The sequence below is a fragment of the Oncorhynchus kisutch genome, linkage group LG28, assembly GCF_002021735.2.
Source record: "Oncorhynchus kisutch isolate 150728-3 linkage group LG28, Okis_V2, whole genome shotgun sequence".
Taxonomy (NCBI): domain Eukaryota; kingdom Metazoa; phylum Chordata; class Actinopteri; order Salmoniformes; family Salmonidae; genus Oncorhynchus; species Oncorhynchus kisutch.
In genome coordinates, this window is record NC_034201.2 from 51905597 (window position 1) to 51920915 (window position 15319).

The window sequence follows — 15319 nt, forward strand, 5'->3', positions numbered from 1 at the left end:
CAAATGTATTTATATAGCCCTTCGTACATCAGCTGATATCTCAAAGTGCTGTACAGAAACCCAGCCTAAAACCCCAAACAGCAAGCAATGCAGGTGTAGAAGCACGGTGGCTAGGAAAAACTCCCTAGAAAGGCCAAAACCTAGGAAGAAACCTAGAGAGGAACCAGGCTATGTGGGGTGGCCAGTCCTCTTCTGGCTGTGCCGGGTGGAGATTATAACAGAACATGGCCAAGATGTTCAAATGTTCATAAATGACCAGCATGGTCGAATAATAATAAGGCAGAACAGTTGAAACTGGAGCAGCAGCACAGTCAGGTGGAAGTTGAAACTGGAGCAGCAGCATGGCCAGGTGGACTGGGGACAGCAAGGAGTCATCATGTCAGGTAGTCCTGGGGCATGGTCCTAGGGCTCAGGTCAGTTGAAACTGGAACAGCAGCATGGCTAGGTGGACTGGGGACAGCAAGGAGTCATCATGTCAGGTAGTCCTGGGGCATGGTCCTAGGGCTCAGGTCCTCCGAGAGAGAGAAAGAAAGAGAGAAGGAGAGAATTAGAGAACGCACACTTAGATTCACACAGGACACCGAATAGGACAGGAGAAGTACTCCAGATATAACAAACTGACCCCAGCCCCCCGACACATAAACTACTGCAGCATAAATACTGGAGGCTGAGACAGGAGGGGTCAGGAGACACTGTGGCCCCATCTGAGGATTTGATTTGATTTGATTTTATTTGATCTACCTGGTCTGTCATAATATACTAGAGACAGCAGATCTAGCTAGTCTGTCATAATATAATAGAGACAGTAGATCTACCTGGTATGTCATGTTATAATAGAAACAGTAGATCGAGCTGGTCTGTCATAATATAATAGAGACAGTAGATCTAGCTGGTCTGTCATGATATAATAGAGGGAGCAGATCTAACTGGTCTGTCATAATATAATAGAGACAGTAGATCGAGCTGGTCTTCATATTATAATAGAGACAGTAGATGTAGCTGGTCTGTCAAATTATAATAGAGACAGTAGATCTAGCTGGTCTGTCATAATATAATAGAGACAGCAGATTTAGCTGGTCTTTCAAAATATAATAGAGACAGCAGATCTAGCTGGTCTGTCATTATATAATAGAGACAGTAGATCTACCTTGTGTGTCATATTATAATAGAAACAGTAGATTGAGCTGGTCTGTCATAATATAATAGAGACAGTAGATCTAGCTGGTATGTCATAATATAATAGAGATAGCAGATCTAACTAGTCTGTCATAATATAATAGAGTCAGTAGATATAGCTGGTCTGTCATAATACAAAAAAGACAGTAGATCTAGCTGGTCTGTCATATTATAATAGAGACAGTAGATCTAGCTGGTCAATCATAATATTCATAATGTAATAGAGACTGTAGATCTAGCTGGTCTGTCATAATATATTAGAGACAGCAGATGTAGCTGGTCTGTCATAATATAATAGAGACAGTAGATCTAGCTGGTCTGTCATAATATAATAGAGACTGTAGATCTTGCTGGTATGTCATAATATAATAGAGACAGCATATCTAACTGGTCTGCCATAATATAATAGAGACAGCCGATCAAGCTGGTCTGTCATAATATAATAGAGACAGTAAATCTAGCTGGTCTGTCATAATATAATAGAGACAGTAGATCTACCTGGTCTGTCATAATATACTAGAGACAGCAGATCTAGCTAGTCTGTCACAATATAATAGAGACAGTAGATCTACCTGGTATGTCATATTATAATAGAAACTGTAGATCAAGCTGGTCTGTCATAATATAATAGAGACAGCAGATCTAACTGGTCTGTCATAATATAATAGATACAGTAGATCTACCTTATATGTCATATTATAATAGAAACAGTAGATCAAGCTGGTCTATCATAATACATAATATAATAGAGACAGTAGATCTAGCTTGTCTGTCATAATACAATAGAGGCAGTAAATCTAGCTGGTCTGTCATAATATAATAGAGACAGTAGATCTACCTGGTCTGTCATAATATACTAGAGACAGCAGATCTAGCTTGTCTTTCATGATATAATAGAGACAGTATATCTAGCTGGTCTATCATAATATAATAGAGACAGCAGATCTAGCTTGTGTATCATAATAAAATAGAGACTGTAGATCTAGCTGGTCTGGCATAATATAATAGAGACAGTAGATTTAGCTTTGTAACGGCGTTCTTCGTTTGTAGAAAGAGAGTCGGACCGAAATGCAGCGTGGTGGTTAATCATGATCTTTAATGAAGAAAAACGGAACGATACATGAAATAACTGATAAATACAAAACAACAAACGGAACGTGAAACCTAATTACAGCCTATCTGGTGAAACTACACAGAGACAGGAACAATCACCCACGAAATACAAAGTGAAACTCAGGCTACCTAAATACGGTTCCCAATCCGAGACAACAAGAATCACCTGACTCTGATCGAGAACCGCCTCAGGCAGCCAAGCCTAACTAGACACACCCCTAATCATCAGCAATCCCAAATCCTATAAAACCCCAATACGAAACACAACACATAAACCCATGTCACACCCTGGCCTGACCAAAATATATAACGAAAACACAAAACACTATGACCAAGGCGTGACAGAACCCCCCCCCCCCCTAAGGTGCGGACTCCCGGACGCACCTCAAAACCATAGGGAGGGTCCGGGTGGGCGTCTGTCCATGGTGGCGGCTCCGGCTCGGGACGTGGACCCCACTCCATAAATGTCATAGTTCCTCCCCTTCGCGTCCTGGGATAATCCCCCCTCGCCGCCGACCATGGCCTAATAGTCCTCACCCAGAACCCCACAGAACTGAGGAGCAGCTCGTGACTGAGGGGCATCTCGGGACTGAGGGGCAGCTCGGGACTGAGGGGCCGCTCGGGACTGAGGGGCAGCTCGGGACTGAGGGACAGCCCGGAACTGAGGGGCAGCCCGGAACTGAGGGGAAGCCCAGTACTGAGAGGAAGCCCAGTACTGAGAGGAAGCCCAGTACTGAGAGGAAGCCCAGTACTGAGAGGAAGCTCAGGTAGGTAGTAGGCTCCGGTAGATCCTGGCTGGCTGGCGGATCTGGAAGATTCAGGTTGACTAGCAGATCTGGAAGGTTCTGGTTGACTAGCAGATCTGGAAGATTCTGGTTGACTAGCAGATGTGGAAGATTCTGGTTGACAGGCTGATCTGGAAGAATCTGGTTGACTGGCAGATCTAGAAGATCATGGCTGACTGGCGGATCTAGCTGCTCTATGCAGACTGACAGCTCTGACTGCTCCATGCAGGCTGACAGCTCCTTGCAGACTGGCAGTTCTTCGCAGACTGGCAGCTCTGGCTGCTTCATGCAGACTGACACCTCTGACTGCTCCATGCAGGCTGACAGCACCCTGCAGACTGGCAGCTCTTTGCAGACTGACAGCTCCTTGCAGACTGACAGCTCCCTGCAGACTGGCATCTCCGGCTGCTTCATGCAGACTGACAGCTCTGACTGCTCCATGCAGGCTGACAGCACCCTGCAGACTGGCAGCTCCTTGCAGACTGATAGCTCCCTGCAGACTGGCAGCTCCTTGCAGACTGACAGCTCTGACTGCTCCATGCAGGCTGACAGCTCCTTGCAGACTGACAGCTCCTTGCAGACTGGCAGCTCTTTGCAGACTGACAGCTCTGGCTGCTTCATGCAGACTGACAGCTCTGACTGCTCCATGCAGGCTGACAGCACCCTGCAGACTGGCTGCTCAGGCTGCTTCATGCAGGCAGGAGGCTCCGTCAGCGCTGTAGAGGAGGAAGGCTCTGGAAGCGCTGAACAGGCGGGAGACTCCAACAGCGCAGGAGGGAAGGAAGGCTCTGATAGCGCTGAACAGACAGGAGACTCCGGTAGCGCAGGAGAGGAGAAAGGCTCCGACAGCGCTGGAGAGGCGGGAGACTCTGACAGCGCAGGAGAGGCGAGGCGCACTGTAGGCCTGATGCGTGGTGCTGGCACTGGTGATACTGGAGCGAGGACACGCACAGGAAGCCTGGTGCGGGGAGCTGCTACCGGAGGACTGGTGTGTGGAGGTGGCACTGGATAGACCGGACCGTGCAGGCGTACTGGAGCTCTTGAGCACCGAGCCTGCCCAACCTTGCTTGGCTCGATGCCCACTCTAGCCCGGCTAATACGAAAAGCTGGTATGTACCGTACCGGGCTATGCACCCGTACTGGAGACACCGTGCGCTCACTAGCATAACACGGTGCCTGCCCGGTCTCTTTAGCCCCCCGGTAAGCACAGGGGGTTTGCGCAGGTCTCCTACCTGGCATAGCCATACTCCCTGTAAGCCCCCCCCCAATACATTTTTGGGGCCGACTCTCAGGCTTCCATCCGCGTCGCCGTGCTGCCTCTTCATACCAGCGCCTCCCCGCTTTAGCCGCCTCTAGTTCTTCCTTGGGACGGCGATATTCTCCAGGCTGAGCCCAGGGTCCTTTTCCATCCAGTTCCTCTTCCCATGTCCAATTCTCCAAGTGATGCAGCCTCTCCCACTGCAACTGCTCTTCACGATTAACAGGGAGAGTTGGCTCAGGTCTGACACCTGACTCATCCACTCTCCCTCTGAGCCCCCCCCCCCCAATACATTTCTGGGGCTGCTTTTCGGGCTTCCTTGCCAACCGTGTTCCCTCGTATCGTCGGCTCTTATCTCCGGCTGCTTCTGCTCTCCTGAGTGCCTCCACCTGTTCCCATGGGAGGCGATCTCTTCCAGCCAGTATCTCCTCCCAAGTGTAACAACCATTGCCATCCAACACGTCATCCCATGTCCATTCCTCCTTTCGCTTTTCCTGCGTCGCTGCCTGTTACCACGCCGCTCGGTCCGTGTGTTGTGGGTGATTCTGTAACGGCGTTCTTCGTTTGTAGAAAGAGAGTCGGATCGAAATGCAGCGTGGTGGTTAATCATGATCTTTAATGAAGAAAAACGGAACGATACATGAAATAACTGATAAATACAAAACAACAAATGGAACGTGAAACCTAATTACAGCCTATCTGGTGAAACTACACAGAGACAGGAACAATCACCCACGAAATACAAAGTGAAACTCAGGCTACCTAAATACGGTTCCCAATCCGAGACAACAAGAATCACCTGACTCTGATCGAGAACCGCCTCAGGCAGCCAAGCCTAACTAGACACACCCCTAATCATCAGCAATCCCAAATCCTATAAAACCCCAATACGAAACACAACACATAAACCCATGTCACACCCTGGCCTGACCAAAATATATAACGAAAACACAAAACACTATGACCAAGGCATGACAAGCTGGTCTTTCATAATATAATAGAGACAGTAGATCTAGCTTGTCTGTCATAATATAATAGAGACAGCAGAACTAGCTGGTCTGTCAAAATATAATAGAGACAGTAGATCTACCTGGTATATCATATTATAATAGAAACAGTAGATCTATCTCTTCTATCATAATATAATAGAGACAGTAGATCTAGCTGGTCTGTCATCATATAATAGGGACAGTAGTTCTAGCTGGTCTGTCATAATATAATAGAGACAGTAGATCTAGCTGGTCTGTCATGATATAACAGAGACAGTAGATCTAGCTGGTCTGTCATAATACAATAGAGACAGTAGATCTAGCTGGTCTGTCATAATATAATAGAGACAGTAGATCTAGCTGGTCTGTCATAATACAATAGAGACAGTAGATCTAGCTGGTCTATCATATTATAATTGAGACCATAGATCTAGCTGGTCTGTCATAATAAAATATGTTCAGTAGATGTTGCTGTTGTGTCAAAATGTAGTAGAGACATTAAATCTAGCTGGTCAGTCATAGGATAATAGAGAAAGTAGATCTAGCCTGGTCTGTCGTAATATAATAAAGACAGTAGATGTAGCTGGTATGGTATAATATATTAGATTCTGTAGATCTAGAAGGTCTGTCATTACATAAAAAAGAGACTGTAGATGGCTAGGGTCAGTTTGTTATATCTGGAGTACTTCTCCTGTCTTATCCAGTGTCCTGTGTGAATTTAAGTATGCTCTCTCTAATTATTGTGTTTCTCTCTCTCGGAGGACCTGAGCCCTTGGACCATGCCTCAGGACTACCTGGCATGATGACTCCTTGCTGTCCCCAGTCCACCTGGCCGTGCTGCTGCTCCAGATTCAACTGTTCTGCCTGCGGCTATGGAACCCTGACGTGTTCACCGGACGTGCTACCTGTCCCAGACCTGCTGTTTTCAACTCTCTAGAGACAGCAGGAGCGGTAGAGATACTCTGAATGATTGTCTATGAAAAGCCAACTGAGGTGCTGACCTGTTGCACCCTCGACAACCACTGTGATTTTTATTATTTTTTGACCCTGCTAGTCATCTATGAACAATTGAACATCTTGGCCATGTTCTGTTATTATCTCCACCCAGCACAGCCAGAAGAGGACTGGTCACCCTTCATAGCCTGGTTCCTCTCTAGGTTTCTTCCTAGGTTCTGGCCTTTCTATGGAGTTTTGTGTGAATCTGTGTGAATCTAAGTGTGCGTTCTCTAATTCTCTCCTTCTCTCTTTCTTTCTCTCTCTCGGAGGACCTGAGCCCTAGGACCATGCCCCAGGACTACCTGACATGATGACTCCTTGCTGTCCCCAGTCCACCTGGCCATGCTGCTGTTCCAGTTTCAACTGACCTGAGCCCTAGGACCATGCCCCAGGACTACCTGACATGATGACTCCTTGCTGTCCCCAGTCCACCTGGCCATGCTGCTGCTCCAGTTTCAACTTCCACCTGACTGTGCTGCTGCTCCAGTTTCAACTGTTCTGCCTTATTATTATTCGACCATGCTGGTCATTTATGAACATTTGAACATCTTGGCCATGTTCTGTTATAATCTCCACCCAGCACAGCCAGAAGAGGACTGGTCACCCTTCATAGCCTGGTTCCTCTCTAGGTTTCTTCCTAGGTTCTGGCCTTTCTATGGAGTTTTTCCTAGCCACCGTGCTTCTACACCTGCATTGCTTGCTGTTTGGGGTTTTAGGCTGGGTTTCTGTACAGCACTCTGTGACATATGCTGATGTAAGTTTTATAAATAAATTTGATTGATTGATGGTTATTGATTACTGCTTTGTTTGGGGTTAGAGCTTGAAAAAAAAGAATTTTACTGTAACTGTGCATGTGACAAACTACAACTCGAAACGAATTACTTTTATTTAACCAGGTATTTCACCTTTTACATGTTGGTGTCATTGAAATGAGAAATTTTATAAAAACATTCAATAAAAAAAAAATCTCTCTCGATAAAACAGTTCATTTCAAATAAATGACATGACAGGCTAAAAACACAACAGCTCTTGTTTCAGAGCTAATGACAAAGGTACTGTTTAATGAACCTAACACAGTGCATTGCCTATAGCCTTTTATCCATCACCTGTGGCGAAAGAGGATGTTGTTCACAGAGGAGGACTTCAGTGTGTATTTGTATTGGACCATCTCTCCTCCAAAATTAATCCACACCCATTGAATGCCTGCTCGAAGGGAGCACTGGAAGCTAGAATGCTGAGGACGTGGCAGGTAAGGTTCATGAGCACAGGGAACTGACATTGTTGTGCCTGCCACCACAACAGAACACGCCGGGTCTGCTTGTTAGAATTGGGTCGAGTTTGACTGCACCATAATCTTAAATGTCGTTTGCCAGTGGTTTTGACTCAGGAGTAATGATATCTGCTTCATCATCCCAGTCTGAGAACTCAATATGTGACTATTGGTCTCTTTGGCTGTGAGGGTCCTGGCTCTTCCTTATTGGGGGGACCTACGACTCCGGCTCCACCCTAAAAGGCCCAAAATCATAATGAGCTCTTTGGTTACCTGCATAATGTTCTCACGTGCAGTTTCCTCCAGCATCTTCAGCAGACCCAACTTGGGGGTCCAAAACATTGCTTTAATTTCTGTAGGCTAAGGTTGGTTCGATCAAATTAAATGTTTAAATGAGAAGAAAACATTGAATAAGTTATTATTCATTTTTCATCTCAATTAGATCAATCTGGTTGAATAAAGGTGAGATACCTGGTTAAATTACAGAGTAATGAACAATGAACTGGTGAGAGGAGAGGAATGAATGAATGAACTGGGGAGAGGAGAGGAAAGAACAATGAACTGGGGAGAGGAGAGGAATGAATGAACAATGAACTGGGGAGAGGAATGAATGAACAATGAACTGGGGAGAAGAGAGGAATGAATGAACAATGAACTGGGGAGAAGAGAGGAATGAATGAACAATGAACTGGGGAGAAGAGAGGAATGAATTAACAATGAACTTGGGAGAAGAGAGGAATGAATGACCTGGGGAGAAGAGAGGAATGAATGAACATTGAACTGGGGAGAAGAGAGGAATGAATGAACATTGAACTGGGGAGAGGAGAGGAATGAATGAATGAACTGCGGAGAGGAGAGGAGAGGAGAGGAGAGGAGAGGAGAGGAGAGGAGAGGAGAGGAGAGGAGAGGAGAGGAGAGGAGAGGAGAGGAGAGGAGAGGAGAGGAGAGGAGAGGAGAGGAGAGGAGAGGAGAGGAGAAAACAATGAACTGGGGAGAGGAGAGGAATGAATGAACTGGGGAGAGGAGAGGAATGAATGAACTGGGGAGAGGAGAGGAATGAATGAACTGGGGAGAGGAGAGGAGAGGAATGAATGAACTGGGGAGAGGAGAGGAGAGGAATGAATGAACTGGGGAGAGGAGAGGAATGAATGAACTGGGGAGAGGAGAGGAATGAATGAACTGGGGAGAGGAGAGGAGAGTAATGAAGGAACTGGGGAGAGGAGAGGAGAGGAATGAATGAACTGGGGAGAGGAGAGGAGAGGAATGAATGAACTGGGGAGAGGAGAGGAATGAATGAACTGGGGAGAGGAGAGGAGAGTAATGAAGGAACTGGGGAGAGGAGAGGAGAGGAGAGGAGACGAGACGAGACGAGACGAGAGGAGAGGAGAGGAGAGGAGAGGAGAGGAGAGGAGAGGAGAGGAGAGGAGAGGAGAGGAGAGGAGAGGAGAGGAGAGGAGAGGAGAGGAGAGGAGAGGAGAGGAGAGGAGAGGAGAGGAATGAACAAGACGTTGAGATTGCAAAACTTTTGTGTGAACAATGTAACAAAGGTGATATTATACCTAGAATATAATGACAATAACATAATGTGACAAAGGTGATTTTATACCTGAATGACAATACAGTAGAAAGACATTCATTTTAAATTACATTCACTCATTCAACAAGGCGTGTGAATATGTCAACTCATGTGTAAACGTGTGATCACGTGAGTAAAAAAGGTATCTCTATTAACAGTCCTTTGACTTGGTGAGACGTATCAGTAGCTACATTAGTTTACATTTTGTCACCATATCACACCCCCCCCCCCCCCACACACACACACACACAGACAGAGAGATTGTCATAACCAACCCCAACCAAACCCTAATGTCTGCAGACAGTCAATCAACTACAGAGGACAGACGACAAGCTCGATATTATAATAACGAGAACACTAGCTGAATATTTTTTTTTATATATATTTATAAAAAATGATAATATGAAAGCACAAGAAATAGTATAGTAGCGTAGTTTCCGGTAACAGAACTAACTGCATGAACACTAACCCATCCTGACATCCAACAGACAAATGGATTAAAATTAGTTAGGGTTACCCTCCCAACCGTAACCATCCCAATATCACAGACAATAAGACCCTCCCAATATCACAGATAATAAGACCCCCCCCTCAATATCACAGATAATAAGACCCTCCCAATATCACCGATAATAAGACCCTCCCGATATCATATTTAATAAGACCCTCCCAATATCACAGATAATAAGACCTACTCAATATAACATATAATAAGACCCTCCCAATATTACATATAATAAGACCCACCCAACCGTAAACACCCCAATGTCATAGACAATAAGACCCTCCCAATATCATAGATAATAAGATCCTCCCAATATAACAGATAACACCCTCCCAACCGTAACCATCCCAATATCACAGATAATAAGACCCTCCCAATATCACAGATAATAACATCCTCTCAATATCACAGATAATAAGACCCTCCCAATATCACAGATAATAAGACCCTCCCAATATCACAGATAATAAGACCCTCCCAATATCACAGATAATAAGACCCTCCCAATATCACAGATAATAAGACCCTCCCAATATCACAGATAATAACATCCTCTCAATATCACATATAATAAGACCCTTCCAATATCAGAGATAATAAGACCCCCACCAACTGTAAACATCCTAATATCACAGATAATAAGACCCTCCCGACCGTAAACATCCCTATATCACAGATAATAAGACCCTCCCGACCGTAAACATCCCAATATCACAGCTAATAAGACCCTCCCAACCGTAAACATCCCAATATCACAGATAATAAGACACTCCCAATCTAACAAGAACCTCCCAATTTCATAGATAATAAGACCCTCCCAATATAAAATATAATAAGACCCTCCCAATATCACAGATAACAAGACCCTCCCAACCATAAACAATCCATTATCACAGATATCACAGACCCCCCCCAATATCACAGATAATAAGACCCTCCCAATATAAAATATAATAAGACCCTCCCAATATCACAGATAACAAGACCCTCCCAACCATAAACAATCTAATATCACAGATATCACAGACCCCCCCCAATATCACAGATAATAAGACCCTCCCAATATAAAATATAATAAGACCCTCCCAATAACACAGATAATAAGACCCTCCCAATAACACAGATAGTAAAACCCTCCCAATAGCATGGATAATAAGACCCTCCAAATACCACCGATAATAAGACCCCCCCCCCCCAATATCACAGATAATAAGACCCTCCCAATATCATATATAATAAAACTCGTCCAATATCACAGTAAAATAAGACCCTCTCAATATAATTTATAATATGACACCCCAACATCATAGATAATAAGACCCCTCCGATATCACATAATACATTTTTTACAAATAAATAATAAGACCCTCCAAATATGACAGATAATAAGACTATCCCAATATCACAGATAATAAGACCCTGCCAATATCACATATGATAAGACCCTCCCAATATCACATATGATAAGACCCTCCCAATATCACAGATAATAAGACCCTGCCAATATCACATATGATAAGACCCTCCCAATATCACGGATAATAAGACCCTGCCAATATCACATATGATAAGACCCTCTCAATATCACGGATAATAAGACCCTGCCAATATCACGGATAATAAGACCCTCCCAATATCACGGATAATAAGACCCTGCCAATATCACGGATAATAAGACCCTGCCAATATCACAGATAATAAAACACTCCCAAAACTACACATGAAACCAAAACAATAATAAACAAATAAAACAAGTAAGTAAGTAGAAACTTTAAACAGTAAGCATCACAGTATGGTCAGGGAGAGAGAGAGACAGAGAGAGAGAGAGAGAAAGAAAGATAGAAGGACAGAAAGAGAGAGAGAGAGAAAGAGAGAGGACAGAAAGAGAGAGAGAGAGAGAGAGAGAGAGAGAGAGAGAGAGAGAAGGACAGAAAGAGAGAGAGAGAGAGAAAGAGAGAGGGGAAGAAAGATTGAAGGACAGAAAGCGAGAGAGAGAGAAAGAGAGAGGGGAAGAAAGATTCTGGTTAGGGTTTGGGTAATTGTCAGGGATACAATAGCAGCAGTGGATAAAATCAGAAGGTAATCTCATCCTTACAGATTAACATTGTTTCCAATTTAATATAATCTAATACAGACATTTTATCCATAACTCAATCTACAATCTAATACATCCATTCCTGATCCAGAACTCTAAGAAATGTCCATCTAGAGATCTGGGTTTGGGGTAATGTCCCACTAGAGGTCTGGGTTGGGGTAATGTCCTACTAGAGGTCTGGGTTTGGGGTAATGTCCTACTAGAGGGTTGGGTTGGGGGTAATGTCCCAACTAGAGGTCTGAGTTTGAGTTAATGTCCTACTAGAGATCTGGGTTTGGGGTAATGTCCTCCTAGAGCTTTGGGGTAATGTCCTACTAGAGCTTTGGGTTTGGGGGTAATGTCCTACTAGAGTGTTGGGGTAATGTCCTACTAGAGCTCTGGGTTTGGAGTAATGTCCTACTAGAGATCTGGGTTTTGAGTAATGTCCTACTAGAGGTTTGGGGTAATGTCCTACTAGAGATCTGGGTTTGAGTTAATGTCTTGCTAGAGATCTGTGTTTGGTGTAATGTCCTACTAGAGGTCTGGGTTTGAGTTAATGTCCTGCTAGAGATCTGTGTTTGGTGTAATGTCCTACTAGAGATCTGGGTTTGAGTTTACTGTCCTACTAGAGATCTGGGTTTGGAGTAATGTCCTACTAGAGGTCTGGGTTTGGGGTAATGTCCTACTAGAGGTCTGGGTTTGAGTTAATGTCCTACTAGAGGTCTGGGTTAATGTCCTACTAGAGGTCTGGGTTTGGAGTAATGTCCTACTAGAGGTTTGGGGTAATGTCCTACTAGAGATCTGGGTTTAGGGTAATGTCCTACTAGAGGTCTGGGTTTGGGGTAATGTCCTACTAGAGGTCTGGGTTTGAGTTAATGTCCTACTAGAGGTCTGGGTTAATGTCCTACTAGAGGTCTGGGTTTGGAGTAATGTCCTACTAGAGGTTTGGGGTAATGTCCTACTAGAGATCTGGGTTTAGGGTAATGTCCTACTAGAGATCTGGGTTTGAGTTTACTGTCCTACTAGAGATCTGGGTTTGGAGTAATGTCCTACTAGAGATCTGGGTTTGGGGTAATGTCCTACTAGAGGTTTGGGGTAATGTCCAACTAGAGGTCTGGGTTTGGGGTAATATCCTACTAGAGGTTTGGGGTAATGTCCTACTATAAGGTCTGGGTTTGGGGTAATGTCCTACTAGAGGTTTGGGGTAATGTCCAACTAGAGGTCTGGGTTTGGGGTAATATCCTACTAGAGGTTTGGGGTAATATCCTACTAGAGGTTTGGGGTAATATCCTACTAGAGGTCTGGGTTTGGGGTAATGTCCTACTAGAGGTTTGGGGTAATGTCCTACTAGAGGTCTAGGTTTGGGGTAATGTCCTACTAGAGGTCTGGGTTTGGGACAATAACCTACTTGAGGTCTGGGTTTGGGTTAAGGTTAGGGTTAGTTGTGCATCTGAAGGTTTATGTTACTGTGACCTGGGATTTCAAGCATGTCAATTGCTTTTCAACCTGAGGAAATGCAGCATATTTTGAAGCTAGACGTTGTTTACTTACAGAGACACAAACACAAGTTCAACACCATCGTCCAATGCACGCTCCTCACCAACCTTAGGACCCTGGGACTGAACACCTCCCTCTGCAACTGGATCCTGGACTTCCTGACGGGCCGACCCCAGGTGGTGAGGGTAGTTAACATCACCTTTGCAACGCTGATCCTCAACACTGGGGCCCCTCAGTCACCTCCTGGGCTCCTATTGACTGGCTGCATTACTGCTTGGTATGGCAATAGCACCGCCCTTGATCACATGGTGCTATAGAGGGTGGTGAGGACAGACCAGTACATCACTGGGGCCGAGCTCCATGCCATCCAGGACCTCTATATCAGGTGGTGTGAAAGGAAGGCCTGGCAAATAATTAAAGACTCCAACCACCCAAGCCATAGACTGTTCACTCTGCTTCCGCGCAGTACCGGTGCATCAAGTCTGACATCAACAGGCTCCTGAAAGGCTTCTATCCCCATGCCATAAGACTGCTAAATAGCTAACTAAATAGCTAACAAAATGGCTACACGGACTATCGGGGATGACCTTTGTATTGTATTTTTATTTTTGCACAGTCTCTATGCACACTCACAGGGCCCTATACACTGATACTCCAACACACATACAAAACACTCACTCCATCATCTGCATACACACACATAATATGTACATATACATACAGTATACTGACACACCCACTCACATACAATCATCATATACGCTGCTGCTACACCACTTCAACTTAGTGGATTGGGCTATTTCAGCCGTTGCTGACAGGTGTATAAAATTTAGCGCACACCCATGCAATCTCCACATACAAACATTCGCAGTAGAATGGCCTTACTGAAGACCTTAGTGACTTTCAACGTGGCACCGTCAAAGGATGCCACCTTTCCAACAAGTCAGTTAATCAAATTTCTGGCCTGCTAGAGCTGCCCCGTCTACTGTAAGTGCTGTTATTGTGAAGTGGAAATGTCTAGGAGCAGCAGCGGCTCAGCTGTGAAATGATAGGCCACATAAGCTCACAAAACGGGACTGCGTAGTGCTGAAGCGCATATCACCGTAAAAATCGTCTGTCATCGGTTGCAACACTCACTACTGAGTTCCAAACTGCTTCTGGAAGCAACGTCAGCACAAGAACTGTTCGTCGGGAGGTTCATTAAATGGCCGAGCAGCCGCACACAAGCCTAAGATCACCATGCGCAATGCCAAGCATCGGTTGGAGTGGTGTAAATCTTGCCGCCATTGGACTTTGGAGCAGTGGAAACACGTTCTATGGAGTTATGAATCATTATCTGGCAGTCCGAGGAATCTGGGTTTGGTGGATGCCAGGAGAACACTTCCTTCTTGTATGCATAGTGCCAACTGTAAAGTTTGGCGAAGGAGGAATAATGGTCTGGGGCAGTTGTTCATGGTTCGGGCTAGGCATCTTAGTTCCAGTGAAGGGAAATAATTCAATAACATTGAATTCTGTGCTTCCAACTTTGTGGTAACAGTTTGGGGAAGGCCCTTTCCTGTTTCAGCATGACAATGCCCCCTTGCACAAAACACACTTTAAACACACACACACACTCATATCTAGGATTGGAAAACATTCTGAGGTCAGTGGATGAACAGAAGATGAAGGAGAGGGGAACAGAAGACAGAGAAAAGCTGTTGGTCCATGGTCTCTAGAGAGGTGTTACAGGTCAGTGGATACAGGTCAGACATACTGTTCTTTAGGGAAGGTGTAGGGTGCAAGGCCGGGAGGGGGGGATAGGGAGGGGAGGGAAGGATATCTGAAGACAGAGGAGGGATGGGAGGCGGGGGAGAAGGTATTGTTGGAGTGGGTGTAGGCGTGCTGGGAGAGGAAGGAGAGGGGAGGGTTGATAGGTGGAGAGTCGGGGAGGGAGAGGGGAGGGTTGATGGGGGGAGAGTAGGGTTCTGGGTAGTCATCCTTGTTGCAGGCCAGTCGGTAGCTGACATAGTCCGCTGTGTTGGGGAGGTCCTCATACACCCTCCCTGACCGCTGTGAAGAGAAGAGAGACAGGTAGATAGTT

General features: G+C 45.1%; 1 protein-coding gene across 2 annotated transcripts in view; it reads right to left on the minus strand.

Moving 5' to 3' along the window:
* Positions 1–9039: 9039 nt before the first annotated feature.
* The window catches only part of LOC109873350 (nectin-1), a 40740-nt gene continuing 34460 nt past the window's right edge, over positions 9040–15319 (minus strand). For both annotated transcript variants that reach the window (XM_031807975.1, XM_031807974.1), the window contains exon 11: positions 9040–15288. In XM_031807975.1, coding sequence (XP_031663835.1) covers positions 14983–15288 — 306 coding nt within the window. In that variant the 3' untranslated portion in view covers positions 9040–14982. The remainder of the gene's footprint in view (positions 15289–15319) is intronic.